This window comes from Halichoerus grypus, chromosome 11, assembly GCF_964656455.1.
Source record: "Halichoerus grypus chromosome 11, mHalGry1.hap1.1, whole genome shotgun sequence".
NCBI classification, from domain to species: domain Eukaryota; kingdom Metazoa; phylum Chordata; class Mammalia; order Carnivora; family Phocidae; genus Halichoerus; species Halichoerus grypus.
Genome location: NC_135722.1, coordinates 40,375,295 through 40,402,601, shown reverse-complemented (window position 1 = coordinate 40,402,601; position 27,307 = coordinate 40,375,295). Strand labels below are relative to the sequence as shown.

Here is a 27,307-nt window from a genome sequence, read left to right as displayed (position 1 = left end):
TGTCAAGTTTGAATATGAATACCAAAAAGATGTTGTAAAAATAATCCATTTACAAAGACAGATGTATTAAATGGGAAAAGGGATATATTGTATCATTTAGTACATGAATTCAACTTTGTTGCATGTGTGCATAAGGGTAAATGTGGCTACAAAACAAACCAAAAACTGGGAAGATATATACCAAAATATTTATAGTGATTTCTAAATGGTGATGAGATTATTGATAATTTTTATTTCCTTTTACTTTGTTTTCTAATTTATCATTGATGAACACATTGTTTATGTAATAAAGAAAAACAAAAATAATTTTATAAAGAGATACTTGAAGGAAATATAAAATAGAATTTAAGAGAAAAATATTTGGCCCTCTTGAAGATGTCGAGAAACTTAGTGTATTATAATCTCCCTGTATTGAACCCAGAAGAAATAACCAAGCTTTCTTTCCTTGGCATTTCTGCAGCAGACTGCTCTCAAATAATATTTTCTAATAAACTGAATTATTTCAAAAGGAATCCTTGCATCAGCTGAAATCTAGATCCTTATCATTATCACCCACTGTTTCCCACTTGCCCTCAAAAGATACACAAAATCAATCTATTTTCTCTTCCATGTTAGAGTTATTCAAATATCTGAAGGGAGGGATTGAATTAATAGTTCTTTTCTAGGGGACACTCCCCCAGTTTCTACACCCATTTCCCATTTGACATGGCTTCCTGATCCTTCGTCTTTCTCCTCTGATTCACTCCAGCTTCTAGATGCTGTTTCTTAAGATGTGTTGCCAAGAACTGAATACCAAAGTTCTGTATCTTCGTTTTCAGCAAGAACAAAAGTAACAGAAGGTTATGCAGCTTCCCTCATGTCACACAGGTAGAACTGGCAGAACTAGTTTAAAATCCAAATGTGGGTTTTCTGACTTCAAATCCAGTGCTCTTCCCATTCCACAGGGCTATAATAAAATCGCTCTCAACAGGAAAAGATGCCATGATTCCAGTAACACCTATCTTCTAAATCTTTTTGTTACCTTGCATTGCCAGAGAGGAACTTTACCTATTTTGAGACAGGAATTCCACTTTGTTATTAACCTAATCCAAGAGTTACCAAGAAGTACCTTGTATTGGTTATCTCTTATATAAAAATCACCCTAAAACAGTTCTTAAAACAACTATAATCATTTATCTTTACTGGTTTCTGTGAATCAGGAATTCGGGAGAATCTGGTCTGGGCGGTTCTGTCTCAGGTCTCCCATGAGGTTGCCAGTAAGTCAGTGGCTAAGGTTGGCGCCATCTCAAAGGCTTGTTTATTCACAAATGCAAACATGTCAAGAGTCTGGGGCTGGAAGCTGGGGTTTCTTGGACATCTTCTTCTATCTCTATGTGATCTCTTCACATGATCTTTTCTCTCCAGGATTTTAGCTTCAGACTACTTGAACTTCTTACATGGTAGTTCAGGTCTCCAAAGGTGCATGCCCCCAGAAAGAGCCAGATGAAAGTTGTATCACTATTTCTAACCTAGTCTGGGGAGTGGTGCCATGCAACTGTCAGTGCAATCTATTCACTAGTAAGTCACCAAAGCTTGCACATAGTCAAGAGCATGGGACTTAGACCCTGCCTCTCTACAGGGTGGAGTTACAACTATATCCTCAAATAGTTGCTGTAAGAAATGAATACTATATAAAGCACTTAGGACAGTGTCTATCACCTAAGTACTCAACATATGGTAACTCCTCATTATTAAATTTCAAACGTCCTTTGTTCAATTGCCTTGTGTTTCAATTTTTAATTCTGAAAATCCAGTCATGATGACCATTTGTAAGGTTTTTTATTTATTCTTGTTCATCTAAGTATAATAATAAATACTAAATGACATTACTCTCTTCAATATCAGTGCTCAAAAATCACCTCCTTTATAAAGTCATCCCAAACTAATTCCATCAAGATCTCACCCCTCACAAAACCCCAGTAACCTTAGCATTTAAAACTAGCTTTTTCTAGGGCTACTTACTATCAATTCCCACTTAACCTAACTGCATACGGATTATCTCCATCCTGCCCTGGAGCAGCTACAGTACACTATTGCTCTAATTCGTCTGAGTTGCCAACTGCACCTTGACCAGGAATATGAACGGGTAGTCATAACTGCAAGCAGGGGAGAGCTGTAGGCTGGGGTTGCAAAAGTCAGATAAGGTGTCAGGAACTGAGACAAGCAGAGACCATAGGTCAGGAATGGAATCTTGCCCTACATAATAGAGTTGAAACCCATATAAGGCGGAAGTCATTGCTGCTGGGAGAAATGACTGGGAAATGGCCTGTCTAAGCAGCTACATGAATCAACTTCCCTACCTGCTGCCCAACATAGATGCAGGGACAGAATATCACCCTCTCTTCCCCTTTCTTTCACCCATTAGCAAGACTGAATTAAATGTGTTCACTCTTACTGCATTGTATGCTGTCATTTTGGTTTTGCTTTTGTTTTCCATCTTAGTTATACTGCCTTTCCAATTACAGCTTTATCCTCATGCTAGTCTACCCTCCCTCTAGATAAGATTCATTGGGATACCAAATTATAGGTTTTTCCCTGATTTCTGACAGCCCCCAATCTATAGCAAGCTTCCGTTTCCTTAAACCCTATCCCAAATCACTCAAACAAAGCCCAAATCCTTAAAAATGTTCTTTTGAACACTCTCTTACTGAGTCATTCGATGGTTCTCCGTGGTGTGTGTTCTCCCTACTGTAATGTGTCATAAACCCAATTTGTTCAACTACAGGTGTGTTCCTAGTAGTCTTTAACTGAAGGGAATTAATGGGATGCGATGTCTGTAAAGAAATTAAAAACAATAATAAAACCAACTAAAAGTTGGTTTTGTTCATTTTAAATCACTGTGTACTAGCAACCCAGCCATGTCAGTGATCAATCTTCTCTGCCAGAACAGACGGCTCCACACCCCTCCTTCCGTATGTACTGCATTTTATATATTTCAAGTTTCTGTTAAGCATTCAAGTTATATCACACGAATTACATATATACATGTATTGTAATATATTATATTAAGCTATATTTTATATCAGTGCTAGATATGGACTGCTTTTTCTGATTCCCCACTTCAAACAACTCTTTTTTGATGGGCCAAAAACTACCTGCCAACAGTGCTGTATAAGACGCATACTACTTCAGTATTATCCGGTGACTGACAGATAAAGCTTTACCTAATCTAGGTTCCAATTACTTCTTGCTAACAAAGGAAATCTAACCTTTTTAATATGCTGAAAACTAAATTGCTGACATTCATAGATTCTTTCTCAGAGGAAAAAGTATGTTTTTCTCTAATGTGACATATTTTAAGGAAAAGCGTTGGTTTAAAGAAGCTTACATAAATGAAAATACTGAATTTGGTTCCAATTAACAACAGATTATTCCTGATAAAAGTATCATTAAGTCTAATAGTAAAACAAAGTTTTATTCTTTTTCTCTTTTATTAAAACTGATACTTGGTAGAATACGTTAGATTTATATAGCATTCTCAAAATTGGAACAACATCATGCCACTTTGCACTATTATTATATTGTTCAATAACAATAAATTTATTCATGATGTGTCAAAATATAAATTAATTACCAATATTTGCTAAAGTGTCATGATTCCTAAAGTCTAAGAAATGAAAGCTATTGTTTTTAAAGTGTTATTTTGATTCAAAGGAAAAAAAATTCCAATAGTAAGTTTTTAAAATGTCCTCATCACCATATTTAATAAATGGAAGTAAAATACAGAAAAAATATTAAAGTCTCAAAACCTGTCAAGACAAGCACATAGAAAAGCTTTGTCACATCTATACACTATCAGCCTCACAAATAAAATCAAAATCTCAAGATTCAAAGGTCCTTAAAAATCCAATTGCTTAATCCTATCTAGTACTTGAATCCCTGTGCAGAAAAAGATGGTATAATAGTTAACAAAATGCAGGCTCCCTGGGCCAGAATTTGTAGGTAAGTCACAGCTTTTCCACCTACCTCCCATATTACCCAGGCAAGTTAACTAACTAACTTCTCAGAGATGAGAGTATTTTATGACTTTTTGGTAACAGAATGGTAAGAAGACCTTTAAAGCAGGCAGGCCTGATGGTGAATTTACCAACACATGGAACAACATCCTATCGAGGTCCAGCTATTAGCTGATTTCTGTGCCTACCAACTTTAGACAGTTAACTTTCATCTGGCAATTCATTAGTATTCAAACTACCATATGATATTCAACTTAAACAACACTACCAGGCTAGGTTGAATTGGGCTAAGACAATTTTAACTTTGAAGCCAAGAAAGTTAAAAGTAGCAAGAGACTTGGTGATTACAGTTCAGATTTTTCATTTTTTGAGATGAGGAAATTGAAGTCCAAAGATATAAAGTGACTTCCCTAAGGTCACACAGCAAATTAGTGACAGAGATAAACATAGGCCTTCTATGAGGCAACATCCTTTCCTCTAAATTATGCTTCCTCTAAATAACCTCAGGGAAAACATTTCCACTAAATCAAGAATTTTTTGTTTATTTGTTTGCTTTTTACAATTTGAGGCATTGGAGAATAAGGGGTGTGATTATGCAGAAGTTGGAGAAGTATAATTGGACAAGTTCTTACAGAGCAACTTTCTATGCATGAGAGTCTCAAATGATTCCATAGAGCTTTTCTTATGAGATAACTACTTACTCTAGTGTCAAGTCTATTATCTTCATGCTCTCCTCCTTTACAGTTGTTTTCTCTTCTTCCCCATTTGAGAGATACCAGTGCACTTATGAAAATAACTGTGTATTTTTTATATATAATCAGCAAAGCAGCTAGTGTGCTTTAAATGAACTGAAGGCTATGGTGGATGCTTAAATTAGATACACATCACTGGATCCAGGTATCAGTCAGCTCACCAGGAACCCATTTTGCATAACTATCATCCAAATGAGGAATAATGAAGAGCACTTTGAAATAGTGGACAAACCCAGACATCAGAATTATGAAGCGGAAGCAAAGGAGGTGAACTTAAAAACCTCCCTAACCCATACCAAAAACAGGTAAATAGCCTTGAAACTAGGACAGTCAAGGCACCAGGGACCTGTTTTGGACACTAGCTCAGAATGAACGGGAAGAGGAGGGCTGGTAGTATGACACAAGTAGTCTGTTGAAATGCAATTTAATCCAGCTTCTGGGAAACCTGTCCCTAACTCAAGACAGAAACTGGGGTCATTGGAGGGGAAGGGGGTCTACCATCATTCAAGGGTATTAGGATAGCTCTAGGAAAAAATGGGATTTAAAACTTTTAGGAAAAAGTTAAGGTAATTGGGATTCACTAGGAAAAGGTAATGGGATGGTAATTAAGCCCCCAGAAACAAATATTGGTATGATAATTAACTATGTCTTGGTTGTCTATCTAAAAATGATGAGACTGGGGTCACATTAAAAAGAGCTCAGAGTAAGCACTTTCTATCTCACAGATCTTCATTTTTTTTGAGAGAGAGAGAGAGAGAGAGCATGTGCCCACACAGTAGGGGGAGGAGGGGCAGAGGGAGAGGAAGAGAGAGAATCTCAAGCAAGCTCCATGCCCAGAGCAGAGCCAGATGTGGGACTCCATCTCATGACCCTGAGATCATGACCTGAGCCAAAATCAAGTCTGACGCTTGACCAACTGAGCCACCCAGGAGCCCCACAAATCTTAATTTTAAGAAGTACCTGAGCCCAATCAAGGCCTATCAAATCCATTTGTTAATAGGGATTCTACTCTATTAACAGTGATGTCCTTCCATGGCCTTGTTGGCCCAGGGAAGAACAACTAGAGAACAAACTACTCTCTCTGTCATACATACTGAGCCCTCACGACTGCTCTGGGGACTCAAACACCTTCCCTCTTCACTGGCTCTTGCCCACTAAAAGTCCCAATTTAGAGAACTCTACCACAAAAGCCTTCAAATTTCCTTCTAATACATCAAATCCATGTAATGGCTTAACATGAAACTCTCTGTAACCCAGAAATTTTAAAATAACATCTCCAGCTCTCTGACTTAAGTTTTTTAAAGATAGAACAAGTACATAGAGACTAAAAATGATACCTCAGACGCTGTGTTGCTAATAAGGCATCTATCTATCTCTCTATCTATCTCTCTCGATATGTATTTACATTTCCAGGAAAAGGGAAAGGAGGCACAAAAATGTCACTAATTCACCACAAGGCAGCAACAAGAAGTCTAATTCTGTCTTCAGGTGCCCCCAATGTCTGCAAGCTGTGTATTTCTCTACCTGAAGGCAGCACACAATCTTGAATTGATGGCTCAGTTACAATCATAAAGTCCATGATTTTTCTCTTCTCGGGGCCGGGGGGGAGGAGAGGTGGATGGGTAGGGAGGGAAGGTACGAATTTATATTTTTCTCTCTAACTTCCAAATACCCAAAACCTGAGATTCGGATTCATTCCTTGCTCTACTGTGTCATTCCTCATGGATCCAAGAGAACGGCAGCCAAAAGGACAACTAAATTCTAATCTTACTGTCAGCTTCAAAAAGCTAAATAAATAAACCATAATCAACTTCACATACAAAATATATCAGTATAAGAACAAAACAAAACAAAAAATGAGAGAGGTATCTTTGGTAGAAGCATACCAGGAACAAAATAACTAATACAGCTGAAGGCCCCATATTAACTCTGAATTCAAGAGCAAAAATTTACTCCAATTTGTTCATGGATAACATTAGCTTAATCCTGGCTAACACAGTCTTTATGTAAAAAGCTACTAATTTACTACTAAAGCTAACCAAAAAAATTCCTAAGTAACAGTAATTGCCAAAAAAAATAAAGCTCATTTTGTGGGTCCCAAGGTAAATGAATCTCTTCTATATACCACCATAATCTATCTATGCTTAATGAGGGCACATTTCTTCCCAGAAGTTTGATGAACTTGAGAATATTGTATTCTAGGTACACTCAGTACACCAGCAGTGAAAATAAATCAGAGTTAAATTATAATGAAAGCAAAAGTTTACAAAATAATTCCCAATCATTTTATTAAACAAGGTTTCCCATTTTCTAGGATGTTAATGAAATATAAAGAAGATAAATGAAATGCATAAAAATTCATTTCTAATTTTTACCTGATTGTAAAATTTTATTAGCAAAGGTTTCTAATTTATACTTTGGATTCGAGGATGCGGTTTACACAGAGATATATTATTGAACTCAATTTGCATCACGTAGAAAAATAATGCCTAGAGGTCATGGGAATGCAGTAATACCAAAATAATACTTAAAAGGTTAATAGTATAAAAAATAAATGTCATCACACTGAAAGCTATATTAACAAAAGCAATAATGGCTTGAAGTTGTTCTTCTTTTAAAAGGTTACATTTCTCTTGGAAAGCAAGGAAAACTTCTTATTGCAGAGGACAATCAAACAGTGGGATAATTTGCATATCAAGATAATTAAGGCACATTCATTAGATGTGTTCAAGAAAGATTAGATATGTTCATGTAAGGAACAGAGTAGGCGCTTTCCTGCTTAATGCAGGTGGTTTGACTCAATAATCAAAGAGAGCCCTTTCAGTGTCATCTCCGAATGATTCATTATGTTAAAGTTGCCTTTATGGAAAGCAACCCTCTCCAAATTAGTATAAGGAGAGCAGGAGGGGTGAAAACTACAATCCCATCTTCCTCCTTCCAAAGCAAAATGTTCCCTGTCATAGGCACCACCATCTTATTCATGCTGATAGAGAAGGACCTTAAGATTCATATCTCATTCTAATCATGAAAAGTTCAAATTAGTCACATAAAAGACGGCATGCTATATAATATATACATTGCTTTCTACATGTTGCTTCAAAGCCTTACAGGAATGTGCAGATTTCATTATTCCAGTTATCATATTTCATTATAGTGATGTACTCAGATCACCACTTAGTAAGAAGGAATTCTATGCAAGAAAGTGTGTATTAATCAGAACCACCTATAGACTGTGGAGTTCTGCTTTAATCAGAAAATTATTGGGCTTTAATCAGAAAATTATGAGATCAGCTTCCATTGATTAATACTGACCAATTTGACAAGAAGTCTACCTTAAAAAAACAAACAAAAATCTTCTGAATCTATCAAGGAAATAAAGCTATCTGGAACAGGCCTGGCTCAATCAAGCTGTTCTGCTAGACTACGTCATCCCAGGTTTTCTATTAATAATCAAGTCTTATTTTAAATAATTATTTAAAAGTGACCTTTCGTAAGTGTTGGAAATACTACAGAACCCAAACTATACTTTGGTCATGAAGGAGTATTTGCATATGGATAGTAGACAGAAAAAACCAAACACAGGAACAGCCCTGGCATCACTCTGAGGCGCGCACCAGCAGCATATTGGTGAAAGAAATGAAAATAAAATATTTATGAAGCATAAGGATATCACATAAAAATGAAGCAAATTAGAGGAATATTGGTTGAATCCCAGAAAAGATAATCCTTATGAACATGAAGGAATGGTGTAAATTGTAAGTGAATGCCAGTCATGGAGTTTGTTAAGAGATTCATGTTATAGTCAGTGCTCTGCAAACTCCAGTCACTGGCTCTTACACAGCCTGAAAGATTAAAATAAAAATAAACATGGCATATCTCGTCTCCTTGAAAACATTCTGTATATACAGTTTTATTACACTGAAAAAGAAAAGATACTAGGGCCTGATTTTCCTTGAACTGTCAAAATACAAAAGAAATGCAAAAAGTCTTTGCACAGATGTAGCAAAGTACTGGATTTTTATATTTTGGCAGGTGCTCACTATGCAGCCCACATAATCACATGTTAATGACTGGAGTGTGTTAATCAGCATGCATACCTGATTCTTTCTTGCCCAAGGGGGAAAAAAGCCAACTATTCCAAAGCATGTTAGTGTTTCTACTTTTGATAAAGATTTTGATAATATGCTAGGTAAGAAAACTTTTCTACAAAGTATGTTTAAAGGTATATTATATCATTAAGGTTAATAATAAAATAATTCCAATTTCCACAAACATCAAGATATTTTCAAGTGGCATACCAGTATTCATTCTGTTTAATTTAAAGTACCCAGATTTGGGGAAGTTTTTTAAAGATCTACCTTTTTTTTTTAAGATTTTATTTATTTATTCAACAGAGAGAGACACAGCGAGAGAGGGAACACAAGCAGGGGAAGTAGGAGAGGGAGAAGCAGGCTTCCCCGCAGAGCAGGGAGCCCGATGCAGGGCTCGATCCCAGGACCCTAGGATCATGACCTGAGCCGAAGGCAGACGCTTAACAACTGAGCCACCCAGGCGCCCCAAGATCTACATTTTTTTTAATAGCAGGAATGAAACAGTACATATAACCAGGAAATATGAAAATACCAAGATGATCAATGTGTTAACACTAGACAACAGTAGTTGTCTATTTCACTACCCACACCATGCAATAAAATATGGTTTTACCTTTTGGTTCAAATTCTAAGTACATTCCTGTCATTAAATTTCTGAGAGAGGTTTAAAAAGAGACTACTGTGTGCTAAATACAGTTTCAAATTTACGGAAATGGGAAATCTCCCACAAGGCTTCCTGGAGAACGTTGCTTCATGACTCAGGGGACAAAGGTGGGCATTTTTCACTTGTTACCAGAAGTTTAGGTTTGAAATTTACGTAAATTGAATGAATTCCAAAATCCTAAAATGAGAGGAGTGGTAACTAAATTTTCCAGGAAGTCTAAACCTTGCTAGTTTATGGATTCTTTTCCAGTGCTTCATAGACCAAGTAGGTACCAAAAAGATGCACATAAGCCTTGCCTTAGGTGTTAAGACTATAAAATAGGTCCAGGTGAACGAGTGGGCTTCACTACACTTTCTAAAGCATGGTCTCAATAAAAGTGAGAAAATAAATTTCACTTGGGTGATACCTACTGTCTTAAATGACTAAATCTTACCAGAAACTGGCAAAACTCAAGTTTTTTAAATCTTTTAAAAGCTTACCAAATTAGAAATCTTCCAAAATTCTGTCACAACATAAATCATGGCTGAGAAGGATTAAATCCTCACTCAAAATTCCTGGACTATGTTATCATATAATGACAACAGCTTTAATACCAGTCACAATACAAAGTTCACACCAGAATTTTTATGACTCAAAGTGAACTACATGGAACACGGCTGAGGTGATTAGCAACTTCTTTGGACTAAAAGCAAAAATGTCAGAAAGGAGAAATTGTTTGCAAGCAAGACAATATTATTCCTAATATTTATTAAATATCTCAACATGCCTATTACTGTTTTCTTTCAACTACAACAAAGGTCATTATTGGCAGCTTTTATTTACAGTGAAAAATATTTTTAAAACTTTTCTAAAAAATAAAATTGATTCAGGGGAATTTAAGTAGGTCTCTAAAATAAACTCTGATATTCTGGGGCTCAGCGTCCAGTATGGTTATTTTTACTTAATTACATTAGTAATTAAAAGCCAGATGCATATAATCCCATTTTGACTTAAATTATATATCAATATAAGCATGCATGTAAAGTGCACAGATGCACATGTGTATAGAAGATCTCACTTAGAATCTTGTCATCACTTTGTGGATCTTGTAAGATATACTCTTGGTACACTGCCCACATTCCCATGGCCTACCCCAGAAGTCACCTGCAAACAGTTCCATCTTTTTTTTTTTTTTTTTTACAAACAGCAGAAATTTATTTCTTACAGTTATAGAGGCTCAAAGTCCAAGATCAAGGTGCCAGCATGCTTGCCTTCTGGTAAGAGCCTCCCTCCACTCTTCCTGGCTCATACCCTCTCATTGTGTCCTCACATGGTAGGCAGTGCTGGGAAGCTCCAAACAACTCCATCTTAAGGAAAAAGCTTCTGTCCTCACATGGGACCATTCTCTGTCCAGGAGCCAGTCTACTCCCTCCCCCCACCTTGGTCTTAGCAATTTCATTTCCTGTTCATTCTTGACTAAATTTCTGCCCACACGACTAAATTCATGCCCACATGGCTTAAAATATTCTCCTCACCTTCTGTGTGAATCCTGCCTTCTTCAGAATCTATAGGAACTCAAAGAATAACCTCACTAACTGTTCACTCTTCCCCCCATAGCATCAAACTCTCACCGGTACCACTACCATAGTTTTCCTACTAGGTGTCCTTGTTTCTCCTGTTATCTCCCACAACCCGTTTGCTGCATAGCAGCCAAAAAACATAAATCAAATCATGTTAGTCCCTTGTTTAAAATCATCCAATGGCTTCCTCTTGCACTCGAAGTAAAGTCCAAACACCTCACTGTAGCCCACAATACCCCAAAGTCTCTGTCACCTGCCTGCCTCCTTGATTTCATCTCATACCATTCTCTCCCTCACCCACTCCATTCCAGCCACTCTGTTGTTTTCTGTTATTCAAATACACCTACCAAAAAGGCTGTTGCCCTTACTATAAACTCTAGCTGGGTGTCTTCCCCCAATTTTCGCGTAGTTGGTTCCTTCTCAAACCTCAACTCAAAAGTCACCCCTTCAAAGAGCACTTCCAGACTGTTTAGTCGTTCTTGATCACATTTTATTTAATTTTCTTTATTCCACTTATCATTGTGTGAAACTGGCTCACTCTGTGAAACTTCTTTATTGTCTGTCATACTACTAGAATCTAAGTTCTATGATAGCAGGGCTCCTTACTGTCTTATGCATAAGAAAGTTCCTGTACCTAGAACTTAGTAGGCACTACAGACTCAAGTAATCTTCAGCAAATAATCATTACACACAGTGTCATACTGCCGGTCACTAAATATAACCACAAAATATTCCTTCATCCTTGTTAACATTGAAAAGAATGATACACTACACATTTTTTCCATGAAAAAATTATGTGAATTTATTCCTATCTAATGAATCAGTCCTAATGAGAACAAAAACACATTTCAGGAGTCAGTGTCAATATTCCTCTGGAAAAAAAGAAAGTACTGGTACACTGGTACACTCATACCATAATGAAAATAGTAGTGGTTGTATGTAATGAACAAGGATGGTGAATTTTTATTTACACTAACTTTTGAGCCTTCAAATGGAATTTATCAATTAATACAGCACACTAAACTTGAAATCAAGCATTTTGGCATCTATAACATAAGAAATTATAATTAAAATCAGAATCTAAACTTCTTAATCTCAAATTGGCCTTTGAATGCCAATCTCTAAAATTTCTGTTCTCCTTTGCTTATGCCATAATGAATTATTTTCTTTGTTTGAAACTGCATGGTCTCATATTTTGTTGGAACACCACGTCAAAATAATCAGAATTTCAACATTTCAAGATTTTTTTTCTAATCAGGAAGTGCGGATTAGCAGAACTTCTCTGCTTTGTGTTTACCGTCTCTTACAGTAAAGCTCTTCTGTGGTCTTGATATTTCAAAGTAAAACCTTCCTGAACCCAGTAGGTAAGAAACTTTTGGTGCCCGTTTCTAACTGTCCATGAGTGAAGGCCATTACAAAAAGTAAATAACAATGGAAACTGAATAGTTGCTGGTAGAATTTTTGTTCTTGTTTTTTACTTTTACATTTTATTTCTCCACAGCTATTTTATGGGGTTCAATTACAGTGGGTAATGAGTACGATCCATTGAAGAGAACTACCAAGTTTCACTTAACTTCATAACAATACTTTTGGATGTCATATTTATTTGAAAGTAGAATGAGGTAAAATGTTTATTAAATTTTACTTTAGTCAAAGTCCCCCCCCCAACACACACACACATACGTGCGCACACACAAAACACACTCTATATGTAGGTTTGCAGGACTGCCCAGAAACCTAAAATCCTTCTATTGTTTTTCTTCCCTGGAAAGAAAAATTGGCTGGTGATATGATACTTGCAGTGTAAGTCATTACAGGTCTGATGCTACAGTTGTTACACATTATTGAATCTATCGAATGAAAAGAGAGCACAAAGGGAATTTCCAAAGGCAGCTGCTATTTCCCATTTGTTAAATCCTTTTATTATACCATATAAGTACACAGCTGGGAAATACTATAGAGTGGGAGTTAAAACAAAATATTTTGGCTTCCAGACATTCAAAATACACAAAGGCTCCAGTGGAAAGCAGTGCTTGATATCAAAAGAGAGTGAAAGTTTGAAAACATTTCCAGCAAATATGATTTCTTTTATACTAATATATAACATATTTGTAAATTTAAACTATTTTATACTTCCATAAATCCCTCTTAATATAAGTTTGGTAAGCAAATTATTAATATCTATTTTCTGACAAAATTTTAGAACATAAAACTTTGAGAATGACTCACTGAAGCAAATTGGCACTTGCCAAAATACAAACAAATTTTACTAAGGAAAATAAGTAACATGTTCTCTAAAGAAGTAAAATTTGAAGGGTATTATTTATGCCTCAACCTATATTTTCAGCTTCACTATTTTTATTTGTGCATGACTATATCTGGTATAAGTGGCAAAACAGATCTTGAACCCATCCCTTCTCTCTATCCCATCTACCTCTACACTAACCCAAACCACTACCATCTCTTACTTGGATTTCTTTTTTATTTTTTTAAAGATTTATTTATTTATTTGAGAGAGAGTGTGTGAGAAAGAGAGAGAGAGAGCATGTATGAGTGGGGGGGAGGGGCAGAGGGAGAAGAAGAATCTCAAGCAGACCCTCTGCTGAGCACGGAGCCTGACAGGGGAATCGATCCCACAACCCATGAGATCCTGACCTGAGCCAAAACCAAGAGATGGATACCCAACTGACTGACCCAACAGGCGCCCCTTACCTGGGTTTCTGAAGTAGGCTCCCAACAGGTCTTGCTCCTTTCACTCTTGTCTCCCTCCCATCTATTCATACTATAGCCAGAGTGATCTATCTGCAATGTTCTAAAACCCTTCAATGGTTTTTCATTACACTTAGAATCAAACCTCACTTCCATAATGTTATATATGGTCTTGTTGGATACAGCCCCTACCTGTCTCTCCAACCAGATCTGATGCTATACTGCATCCTCACTTGTTACACTCCAGCCACAAAAACTATCTTTTTTTTTTTAACATTGATTTATTTCAGAGAGAGCAAGGGGAGGGGCAGAGGGAGAGGAAGAGAGAGAATCCCAAGCAGGCTCCCCATTGAGCCTGAAGCCTGACACCGGTCTCCATTTCACGGCCCCAAGATCATGACCTGAGCTGAAACCAAGAGTCAGACGCTTAACGAACTGGCACCCCAAAGACTATCTTTCATTTCCTGATACTCGGCTATATTTTTCTCACCTCAAATATTTCATACATGCTGTTCCCTCTGCTACTTTTACTCTTTCTTCTATTCTTTGCCTGGCTTGTTCCTATCATCCTTAGGTCAGAGAAGGCATTCCTATCCATCTATTCTAAATTAGGTTTATCCCATTATTTCTCACATAGCATTCTGTTCTTTTTCTTCCTAACACATATCACAATTTTAATTATATATTTATGTATGTGTATTTATTTAATTTCTGTCTCCTCTCCTAGATATAAGTTCCAGGAAAGCATAATCTTGCATATTTTTTCACCACAATACAGCCAGCACCTAGTAGCATACTGAGTCCAGAGAAGGTGCTCTATAAACATTTGATGAGATAAAAATAAAACATGGGTTTACTATCTTCTCAAAAAGCCAGTGGCAGTGACTGGGTATCTATTTCACCCTTGCTATCTTGGAGGTCCAAAAATGATTCAGTTCAATCAGAAAAACAGACTTTTAGTCTTGCCTTTTTATACTGTCCTCTCCCCTCCATGCAAGGAAAATAAATCTTCCAATGGATCTAACTGTATAATGACAATGCCCCATGAACCTAAAGTTAGTCTAGAAAAGTCTTATTTTTCTTCCTTTCCCCTACTTCTCACCTACTGCTGCAGAGTGTTAGTTGTGTCTGCAAAATCAGCTGAAAAGGAAAAATGTCTGCCTCCATAATTTATAGAATCAAGTCTTTGACATAAACATTAAGCACAGAGCAAGAATTATCAGCAGTAAAGGCGTTTTTAAATATGACCTTATTTTTATTAAAGAATAAAACTTTTCCTCACAGCCCACTTAAAATGTCTTTCATTAACATAACCAAAAGTTAAGAAACGTAAAACAGGTTGTCAATTCCTAATCTAATAAAATACGTTAAGGTTTTGGTCAGTTCTAGATGCGAAACAATTGGATATTTTTGCTTTAAATTGACAATGCCACTTACTGTGGCTTCTGTTTTGATGGTTAGAGACAGAATTTTGCATGGGAAAGCTGCCTAAGATACTGCATGTATCTGATGTCTCTACCTTCAGGGAAAACTCCCGCAGTCTGATTGAATGATACTCAGGAGCTTTGCACGTCCTTTTGAAATTAATATATAGGCACATAAGTGAGAAAAGCTTTATTATAAATCAAAAATGACCATTAAAAATGATAAATACCTGCATTTCCCCACTGAAGATGTATTCACCATATGACCTCATTCACATAGACATGTTTGCTTAATATATATTTCAATGTTAATACACAGCCACACTTTATTTGATCATACTTATTTTGTGTCATTATCAAGTTCACCACCTTATTGAGAGATTCAAGGAATAAGATAACCAAACCTCTCCCCGAATTAAATTAAATATCTTTTGGCAAGTTGACCTAATAATGGACAAAAATTAAATCACAAACCATTTTCCAATCTTTCCCAGGTACTAGCATATTAATAACATTAATAATATATACATGGTGCTTGTTTCACGACCTAAACACAAATAACTCTAAGATATGTATTCTGAGCTTTTTCTAAAACACCTATTTGTGATGAGGCCACACTAACGGACACACTTAGCGACAGCGGCCAGATTTTAAAAGCTCACCATTCTTTGCTGAGACGACAGAACGCTGTCCCAGTCAGCATCTTGTTGAATGGTATTGACAAGTGTTGGTAGCTCCTCAGAGTGAGGTTTGTTGTGCATTATGGGGTGCGGAGGCAGATGGGAGGCCACATGTTGATCACCGCCCTCTTCCTTTTCCCTTGAGGTCAAATCTTGGGTCATCGCTTGCTCTCCATCAGCCGCACAGGCAAATGGAGAGGTGGCTTGCTTGGAAGACATTCTTCTGCAGAAGAAGGAAAGAACATGGATTCAAAAAGGCTGTCAATGACAGAAGAAGAAACTATCCCTTACATTTGACTAATTCAGAAAAAAAAAAGTACGTTCTCTAACTTCAGGTTGTTTATGAGCTACTCCAAACCACTTTGAAAAAGAACTTAGCTTATCTGTTCTACTCTCCCTCTCTGCTTTCAACTCCACAAACCTCTTCCTAGTAATTGCTACACATCTTCCTCCTTAACAATCCACAAAGGACATTTCTGAGGAATAAGTTTTCATAACATATAGTATACGTATGTGTGTATTTTTCCTCCCAGTTCTTCCAACTAGATTATCAAATTAGGTTGATGGCTAACAATGGGAAAAAAATAAATAAATAAGTGAATGAACTGACAAATAAGCCAGTTTGGAGGATGATTTTAAAGTAGAAATATCCAAATTTCTCTTATGCTTTATGTGGGAACAAAAGAAGTCTATGTGAGAAAATACAATCAGGAGAGTACATAATACATGTTGAAGGTCCTAACCAAATTTGGTCTTGACTCCTTAGTTTATACCTTGTATTATGAGGGCCAGGGCCTAGCATTGTTTAGTGTCAATCTGATCTTTTTTTAAAGATTTCCAAAATGTGTCAACTACTGCAACTTAACTTTTAAGTGACATATTGATCAAGTGGCTGATAATGTTAGATTAGTCTTAGGGCAATTTTGTAACATTTGAATTAAATATATGAAATAACTATGCCTCTATTTTATATTAGAAAGTACATACAAAATTCAAAGCATTTACTGTGAAAATAGTAAAATGCCTACTATACACCATATTTTTAAAACTGCAAAAACAATTACCAAACACTCATCTATGTACCCACAAGTAAACATCGACTGCATTTTGCACAAGGTCTCCATTCTGTGCTTTGTCAATATGATTTTCTTAACAAAATGTTTAGAAATAAAAACACCAGAGGTTTATAACTTAAAAGAAAAGACAGTTGAGTATTTTTTCTAAAACTTTGTTGTTTTCAGTTTATAGCATCTTTAGCTCTAAAATTGCTGTGTAACGAAGGAATAAAATCTCCACCTTAATTGCTCTTTAACATTAATTGATTTCATACCATTTTTTAAAAAATGCACAAATCAGTTAACATAGGAAACCACATGAGCATTTTTCAAATTAGCAAATCATTAACTTGCTAGTACTGTTTCTACAGACAAATAAATACTGATTAAAGGGTCTAGAAATCTGAGATTAACAGTTAAATTTACAAATCTGTCACATGCTTTCATGAATATTGCAGTGAAGGAAATATCAAGTGCAAAGAAAAATAATTAAGTTAATTCCAATTTAAACAGTAGTTTTTATGTAGCAGCCCATGTTTCACATAGGATTTAACAGCTAATGCTAAATTTCTCACAATTAATGAGGGGGCTCAGATTTAGTATCCTACAGTGAAAAAAATTAATATAAGATCAGCTAATCTAATTATGCACAGTTCTAAATAAAAGTATTACAGGCTTTTGAAGTGCTTTGAAACATATTAAAATGCTGATACCTACTTATAATAATCATTCTACAAATAATAAAATTTCATCTGTTAGACTTGATACTAGAAAATAAAATGGGGGAAAGGAAGTACAGAAGAATGTCTATATTTTCTTTGAGAAGAAAGAAATAAATGTTCTAAAGAGTACTATATCAAAGAATCAGATAAGTATATTCTTGTCTAATTTCTATCAAAACTAGCACGTGGAGAAATGCATATACACATATGGAAAGTGATACCAAAGGATGTTTTTCATTGTACAGGGATCACTGCAAATACTACAGTAAAGCCAGACAAATTATAACTGGTCTGCAAATTTATCCAGAGTTTACCATAAACAACAAGAGTGTTTTCATAGTTCAGATAATGACAGTACCAATAATGTAATCATTCACATTAAAAACAAAAGAATGAATTTACTGCTGCCTTTTAAAACAGTTAAATACAATTGGAAGTCATAAGCCAAAACTCAGTGTGACTTTAGCTCCCCAACAAACATCCTCTATTATAAAGTGACTTGGCTCCTTCCAATAGCAATATCTGTGATTGTTGCTTTAGTATAAATTAATCATGACACAAAACCCAAAATGAAAAGTCTCTTAAGAATAATTTCAAGTATAAACTGCACCAATGAACAATAGTGCACAATCCTAATTAAACACAACCATGCAGCTGTAAAAATAGACTAAATCTGTCCAAAGCTGGGTTGAGTTTAAAGGCTGGTTTGTTAGAATGTTTTCTTAAGGAAGGCTGGGCCCTCAGTCTTAATCAGCCAATAAATTATTTCCTGCAATTACATTAAATAGAAAATTATCTTCAAATGGGGAGTGTTAATTGAAAATCAAAATTCAGAGGGAAGTTTAGAAATTACACGCTGAATACAATTAGTGAGGAAAGGCTTCACCTCTACTTCATCAACAGTCTTCTGGTGATTCCTCCAGTGACCATTCAGGAAAGCTACCTATTTACAACATCACACAATTTGTCTTTTATTTTGCACCTACAAATACAAATGTCTATCAAGGTTGCAAATAAAAGATAGGCTGCCAAAAAAAAAAAAAGCAATATTAAATTTGACTGTTCATCCTCAGTTCACACCATCGTTCGGGGACAAGGAGAGGGGGAATGTTAGGGCAATAACAGTTAACAACCAAGGAAGGCATACTCAACTTCAAAATCCTTCCCTTTACCTAAGGAACTAACATTTTTGTTCCAAGGAGCATACTTTACCGTATCATATTTTATTTAATTTCTTGAGTTTACTCTACCACAGTTCTCAATGCGTTGCTAGCAGAGAAAAAGGTGATTTTGCAGTATTGTTCCCCTGCAGGCATTTCCTTTTGATAAAATTGTTGGCTTCTTTCAGGTTGGTTTTTAATTGTTGTAGTTTGGTAGTTTTGTTGTATTTTTAAAAAGGAAAATGTGTACACATACTTTTTAAAGCAAAGTTTATTAAGTAAGTCTTAAATTTCCTGATTATTAGATTCAATTTACTGATTACTTTTTACACAATTACTTTATTAAAGAATCCTTCAACTTACTGATTACATCCTCATTCATTTCTTTACTTTAGCTTTCCTTTTTTAAAACATTTTACTAGACCAACTAAACTATTCTGGAAGCTGCAAAGATACTTGACTTTTGGTAATGCCTTCACTATAACCACTGCACCATGGTTACTCTCCTTTAGAAACTCATAAATCAAATATGCACTTGGTGTTAATGTTTTAAAATGTCACCTGGGATGCTCACTTTTATTTTTAATGCTCATTTAGTAATTTTTCATTACAAAAATTTTTACCCCCCCACCGTGTATTAGAACTGTAGCTTACTTTAGCTGCTGTCATATAAAACTAGTAAGCAAAAGAATCAAAATCCTTGTGAAAATGGTCAATTTCTATGTGACTTTACTTTGTTTTATTTTTGCACTATTATAACTTAAAAATCATTCAAATGAATTGTTTTTTTTTAATTTGTATTAAAAAAAATCTCCCTAGTTATACCCCCTGAAAACAGGGGTTTATAATGGAAGTGCTGACACAACCCTAACTAAAGCAGCGCAAATGTTGCCGCTATAATACACAAAATCAAGTTCTATTATTCTAAACTATCCTCGCTCATGGGATTTTTCTTTACTGTGCTCCCAGCCAAACTGCTGAAGCATGAAAAATTTAAATGCAATCAAATGCGCCCAATTCTACTTTACTAGAACAAGTGTCTACAGTGGTACAATCTTAAAAGGAGATGCAACAGATTTGTTTGGTGTTTTTTTTAACTGTTTATTTATAATACAGTGCATTGGAGATAAAATAAAAGAGGAAATTACACTCACATGGTACTAGTGTATTGACTACACAGAGTACATTATAATCAGAGAGAAAAACTACATTGTCAACTTATCACATTGGTTAAACAAGATGGTTTTCTGGGGCATAGCTATTATCAAGTAAAACCTCCAAAGAGAATTACATATCTTTGGGACACATGAAACTAAATTCCCATCATGTGTTCCCCGAGTTTGAAATGTCTCTGCCCAGAAGATCAAGTGAATTCCCAGGATGCCAGGCCATTGGGAAGAACTTCAGGGCTTAGGACTTTTGGGAATGAGATTGTTGGAAATAAAGTCTCCAGTAATGGGTAATGTTTTCTAGGAAGTCAGTAGGAGTATCTCTAGAAAGATGATAATTATTTTACTTCAATCCAAAACCCCAGTAAAAAATCTGAATGTTTAAACCATCACAAATTTATTCAGACAGTAAATTTACTTTATGTTCTTTAACAAGTAATTAAGATAAGCTGGTCCAAGACTTTATAAAATGGTAAGGATATGGATATCTATACATTAAGCCCTCTATCTCAGAAAATCAAATTCTCTAGAATTTTAAACCAGCCTGACCTGCTGTTGTTATTTTTAAGAAACAGTTATTTGTAAATGTTTAAAGGTTAGGATTATTTTAAAACAATTTTCTCCTAGGGCTTCACCACTTGAAACTACTTTTTTTTTAACTATTGCCTGGGAAGAATCCATTTCAAAATGATTTTACATAGGTATCAAAAAGAGCCACTGAATTTATTGGAACAATATTTTTAACCTAATTTTTTAAAATGTTTTCCTTACTTCTAAGATAATTATCAAATGGCATTCACTTGTTAGGTGTATTACATTTATTCAAAAGAGGCTCAATTTTTAACATAAGGCAACATTTTAATAGTTGGTTTACTTAAAGAAAAAATTAAACATTCAGGCCAATATTCACATGTGTTTTTGCAACTCAGCCCCAGGCTACCCAGGTAGACTTACTTCTGTCAGATAATTCACTGTTAATTTAATGCTGCAATTGATCTGATACTAAGAAATAAACAACTAATTTTCCAAAAATATAACACAGTGCCTCTCATTTTGAGCATGAGTAACAGATATGTTCAGCTGCCAAAATGCACAATACTTAGGAACCCCTACAAGGGATGCCAGTCCACCCAGCCTAGGGCAAAGAATGATTTTTCCTGCACCTCTAATTCCCATGTTTAAGGATTGAGGGATGGGGAAGGATCCCGATTCCAGACATTAAAATGAAGACATCCCTCTCAAAACTTTTCCTGCTTCATTAGGGTAAAGGCTGAGAACGGTTGCTGATTCTTTGTATTTTATCCAGCACTACCTCCTCTCCCCAACTCCACCCCCAAACTTCCCTCAGCTTCTGCCAGGTTTTTCCTCTCTCTTTCATCTGTTTAATAAGTAACTGAGAAAATTCAGTGAAAAAGAAGGTAACTGCTTTCAGAGCTACCTTGGAGAGTTATAAACCTATCTTTTAAAGTTTGTAGTGGCTCTTTCAGAACATACATGGTAACATATACAGACAATATCTGTTAGAAGAAAATTCACTGATTTATCTGTTAGATCAAGAGAGATGAGGCAAATGAAATATGCTTGAGGCCCTTGAAGTATGTCTAAGAAGGGGCTTAAATTAATAGATTCTGACTTATCTAAGGTTTCTAATTTTTCACACCAAAGCACCAAAATTGTCTCCAAAGGCCTTCTGAGGTTCTTACAAAACAGAGACTACCTGGAACAGATTCTTCTCAAGTCATCAAAGTTTGTGTTTCTAGAGTTTATATTTAGCTGACAATATTGCTGTCACTTTATATAGCTTAAGACTGTTCTTTGGACTAGAGCTCATATGTCTTGGAATGCTTTGACTCATGAATTGTTTCTCCTGATAATGTTACATCACGTAACCACCTCTGTCTAATTGGTTAGTATCTGCTGGAAGAGGCAGGCAACCAGCCTAAAGACTAGCCGGCCTGCCTGACTGCCTATGGAAAACCTGTAACTGTTACATGTATCTCTGAGTATCCAGTTTCTTCTGGAGATCAAAACAACTTGACTTCATGTAACCTCTATCTATACTTCTGTTTATAGTAATACTGAATTTTTCTCACAGTTTTTCTACCAGTAACTTGTTGGGATCTTTGCTTTGGAAAGCCAGGCCCAGAATTTATAAATAAAATCAGTCACTTAACAATAAGAGCAAAACCAAACAATGGCTACTATAAATACACACTAACTTAGAGGATTTTAATCAAGCACAATGACTTTATAGCTCAACCAAAAGACCTCTATGTGGCTTGAATGAAAACTGTCTACAATAGTAGCAAAATGAGTTTATTTATATATGCTTACTTTGAATCTCCTCTTCACATGAAATGAAAACCATAATTTTTAAAGTGAAAACCAAACATGTCTTTGTCAGCTTGAAACCTATCCACTACTCTAGAAGCCCAATTAAAGATAACTTATCCACTTATTAATAAAAATCATAAACCAGAACAATAACTTCTCAGAGAGAAAGGACAGGAAGCTGTCACTGTATGCTTTTCCATTCTTACCTCTATTTTCACTTTTTAGTATTGCCAGAAAAAAAGAGAAATATGGGAATTGATGTTGGACAGATTGTTTCAAAAAATGAAGGCTCACGTGTGATGACCATGAACAAAACTACATAAAGAAGTTAATCTCTGAGGTTTTCCTTCAGCTAAATAAAGCAATCCAGCAATTCCTCTCTTCCACGTAAATGAAATAAGGTATAAATTTTACGTTCCTATCAAATAAGAGGAGGGTGAGGCAAGGGAAGGGGAGGGGATAAAGGAGGGATGAAGGGGAAAGGGGAGGAGAGAAACAACCATGGCTTTGCAGTTCATTTTCGGTTTGTCTACTTAATGAAAACCTCATTGTACAACCCTGAAAACCATTTCCAGCAGGCAAAGTATTTCTGATTCAGCGGAGGTTACACAAGCATCAGAGCAGTTAAATATAGGTGCCGAGCTGCATTGCCAGGAGCTCTTAGTACTGTGAGTTAGTGTTACCTGACAGCTTAGTGAATATAAAATTACTTGTTTCTCCAATTGAAGACAATCAAATTGTCACCTTCCATTGTAATAATGCACAACTAGTGATCAGCAAAGTGCAAACATAATTACCATGAAGAAAACAAAAAATCAAATCTAAATCTCTACAGAGTAAACACATCTATCTGGCTTCCCCCAAAAAGGAGTGCATTTTAATACTGAAGGCTATGATGCAATCTTTGTTATTTAACAATAAGATTTATTAGTCTTACGTTAAACTAAAATGAAAAGCAACACGAAAGACCAATTCATAAAAAGTGAATACAAATACCAGTAAGAGCACTACAACTTTCCAGACAGAGTACAAGGCCTACAAATTATATTGCTGCCATTTGGGCCGATAATGTTAAGTGTATGTCAGCAGCACGTCCATTATAAAAACCATGCTTTAAGAGATTTCTTTCCAGCCTAGAAACATTTCTAAAGGTTGAAAAAAAACCAGGTAGGATCCAACCTCAAAAGCTCTTGTCTTAATTTCTCCTTAAAAAAAAAAAAAAAAAAAAAAAGTTGTGTTTCATTTTTGTCTTCTAAAGTGGCCTGTATTTTTGAGGTTGAAAATTCACCTAACAAAATTGATTTAATATCTCTATCCAAGTTTAGAAAAATAACCAAGCATAGGGTACATGTCTACAACTATTATTGAGACACTCAGCATCTGGAATTCTTGTCCAAATTTGGTGGCCAGATTGGCCCACTATGAAAGTGATTTCAGTAACTCAAAACTGGGTTAGTATTAAAGCACTGAAAATTTGACATGGTTCTCCCATACCCTGAAGATTCCGAAGATATAAATATAGATGTTGCTCCAAACAAACTGCTTTTTTAAAAGCTCTTTTCGTAAAGTGATTTTATATCTAACTCAAGATTTAAAACATTCAGATTTATATCATTCCTTCCAATATGGAAAAAACTATCTTTCCCATCCTGAAAACACTCCACACATAGGGGTTTTCTTCTTTCATCAATAATGTCCTCCTTTTAACAGATATATGACCACTTACAGCTATTGCCTGATATTCCATTTTTACCCGATACTTCTGTTCTAAACAATATCTTTTTTAATCCTCCGACACACACACACACACACACACAAAATAACAAATGGGTCAGTTGAAGGAGAGGAAGAAGCACGGCACCAGAGTGCAAGTGGAATGAATCAGGGACCATCAACAACATAGGATTCCCTGAGCTTGAATTTTACCATATAAATTTAGACATTTCATCCTTTATAAATCTGAAATGGCCAATCAATCTTATTCTTCACTCGTACTCCACCATTACCCCCATTTTATAAGGGAAGAGTGGAGAAAAGGGTGAGATGAAGACACTGGATTGACTCTATGGCTTAATCAGAAGCAGAATGAAGATGAGAGAAAAAGAGGAAAACAAAAATCCAATCTCTAGTTACAAGTTTTATCGTGATTTGAGATACATTTCACATCATTAAAAGAAGTCTGGATTTGAGAAATAAGACTGTTTTAGGAAAAGATCTTTTTCTTGACATTGCCCACTTTCAAAATATAGAATAAAGCTTCCTCCCCACCACCCTGGCCCAGGAAACCCTACTTACAAGCTTACCAAAATAAAAACAGCCCAGCACAGGGGATGCGATCGGTGTTTTTTGAACTTCAGTGATAAGTAACTTAATACGTTCCTAAATTATGCTCCTGCAGAATATTCCATACAATATAGTAATAGTAAAAAAGGATCAACAAGAGGAAGAAAAAAGAAAGACCTGTTGTCATAGAATGTCTTCCATTCCTAGGGAGATAAATGCTTGCAAAGATATTATCATAAGCTTACACCCAGTGGAAGAAAAATAGAAAATATTAAAAGGTTTTGTTTTATTTTTTTCTTAAAAAGGAAGCTTATTCTATATATTCCATGAGATTAGAGATCGTGTCTGTCTTGTTCTTTACTGGATCATCGGTGCCCCGCACAGAGCACACAATCAGTATTGTCTACATATTGTCTAATATTGGAAAGAAAGAGGGAAAATCAGAGAGGGAGAGATGGGCAAACAGCTTATTTTTCAAACTTAAGGTGAATACATAATCACAGAAAATACCACTCACATGTTAATGCTGCCAACCTAAACATTACCCTTCTTCTATGCTCTTTTTGTCAAACATCTCATTCCTTAATATTTAAATCATAATTTTTATATTTATATACCCAACACTGAGCGCTCTCTCATCTTCCTGAAATACAACAGTCCTCAAATGACTGCTAGACATTTATACCAAGATGTACTCTGCTATGTCATATTCAACAAACTTAAAATTAGTTTCATCATTATTTTCTTCAACACCCTCCCTCATTCATTCACACCCAGAAAAGCATCATTCTCGGAATCATCCAAATTCAAAACATGACACTGCATCTGTCTCCTCTTTTATTCTTGTTCCTCACTGCCAGACTGTCATTAAGTTCCATCAATTCTTCCTTAAGAAAATTTCTTCTGCTCACACCTACTTACCATGCTCATAATCACCTGAGTAGGGCTTTATTACACTTCATACCTAGACTCTTACAGCAGACTCTAAATTGGTTTCCTTAATTTAATTTTCTCCCCCTCCAAATCAATCTTACTGCTATTCCCTTCATCAAACCACTCTTTTGATCAAGAAACATTGGTGGCTTTCCCCTGATGACAAAAAAAAGTTCAAACTCCTGACTCTGGCATTCGGGACCCTCTATTCAGAATCAACCAATCTTTCTAAATTTATCTTCTAGTATTCTACACTTTAACCTTCTATTCTAACTAGACTGATAGACACAGGCTTCACTTATTGCTGCCCCCCCAGCCCCACCTTTGTTCTGCCTGCCTCCCCCTACTTCCCTCATTCTCCTCCTTTCTTATCACTAGGAAACGAACTGAGATAATTCCAAGTAACTATGATCCACCCCTCTTCTAATCACTCCTAATAAGTGCTCTGAAAATTTGTTTTTATGTCACTCATTCCACACTTAATGCATACTATCTTACTTAATCTTTTTAAAAAGTGTAATATCACTGTATTTCTTAAAAGTAATCCCAACCAGAGTATAAAACTTTCAAGGGCAAGAACAAAATCCTGGCTTCTCTGTATTCCCACAAGTACCTAGTACACTACTTTGCATAAAGAAAACACTCAATAAATATTTTTTGCCCAATTACTTAAATATTAAATGAATAGGCAGAAATAAATTTAGAGTATCATATTTAACCAGAGGATTTAAAGTAAAGCCCCTAGATTTCTGTACCTAACTTGGTTTTCCAGGGCTATCTCTTCTTCTCCTACCCCTGGCCAGTAAAATTCATCTCATACCTTAAAAGTTCCACATATTCGATGGCAAGAAAGTCCCTCCAAAATCATCAATTTATGTTGTTAAAAACACTGGAAAGTTAGATGGATGGATGGATGGATGGATGGATGGATGGATGAATGTTGGAGAGATGGCTGAAAAGATGCATGAATAGTATTTACTAGTTGCTTAGAAAGTACTAGTCACTGCACTGAGCACTGCTACATGTATTAACCTCATTTAGTTCTCAGAACAGTTCTAGGATTTAGATAATGTCATTGTCCTTGTTTTATGATAAGGAAACCAAGGCACAAAAACATTTATTTTTTTAAAAATTAAAATTTGCCTAAAGTCACACCTTGTAAAAACAAAAAGCAGAATTTGAACTCAAGTGGTCTAACTCCAGGGCTGATGCTATTAGAATTAAAGGTAACTAACAGTAATTCTAAATTAAATAAATTATTAACTATTTTCAATTATCATCTGAATTTTTCTTTACTAATGTATATACTTCCTATTTTTAATATTACAGTTAGATATTCTGGATTCTCATTTAATCTAAGCTTAGTCAAAGGATTTGTTATTTTTTTCCTTCCTTCTACGGGTGAAGGTGTTTAATTATTGGTTAACAACTATTAAAAAAAAAAAAAACAGAGAAAGAGAGAGAAAAGAGGAGAGGTGCCAACCCTCTAACTAATCCATTTGACTCTCATTCTAAACAGCTTGACAACAAAATTATTTATGGAAATAGTTAAAGGTATTGGCACACAAAGCTGAGAGGTTCACTGTAGTTTTTATATGGTAAATTTTCTAACATATATTTGTTTGTTGTTAACTATCCATGCATTCCCCAGCATGCTTTTACTGGTTAGTCTAGACGGTCAACATTTAACTATATTCTTACATAGACAATTGTGAGATAAAATAAGGATGTTGCTGCCCAATCATTTCAAGGTCTAGAGAAATGTGAGATCCAATTT

The 27,307-nt window shown here is 35.6% G+C and overlaps 1 protein-coding gene across 16 annotated transcripts in view; it reads right to left on the bottom strand.

Annotated features, from left to right (window-relative positions):
* The window catches only part of SOX6 (SRY-box transcription factor 6), a 605,015-nt gene that overhangs the window by 332,878 nt on the left and 244,830 nt on the right, over positions 1 to 27,307 (bottom strand). For all 16 annotated transcript variants that reach the window (XM_078058353.1, XM_078058351.1, XM_078058356.1 and 13 more), the window contains one exon: positions 15,857 to 16,097. In XM_078058353.1, the coding sequence (XP_077914479.1) occupies positions 15,857 to 16,093 (237 nt within the window). In that variant the 5' untranslated portion in view covers positions 16,094 to 16,097. The remainder of the gene's footprint in view (positions 1 to 15,856; positions 16,098 to 27,307) is intronic.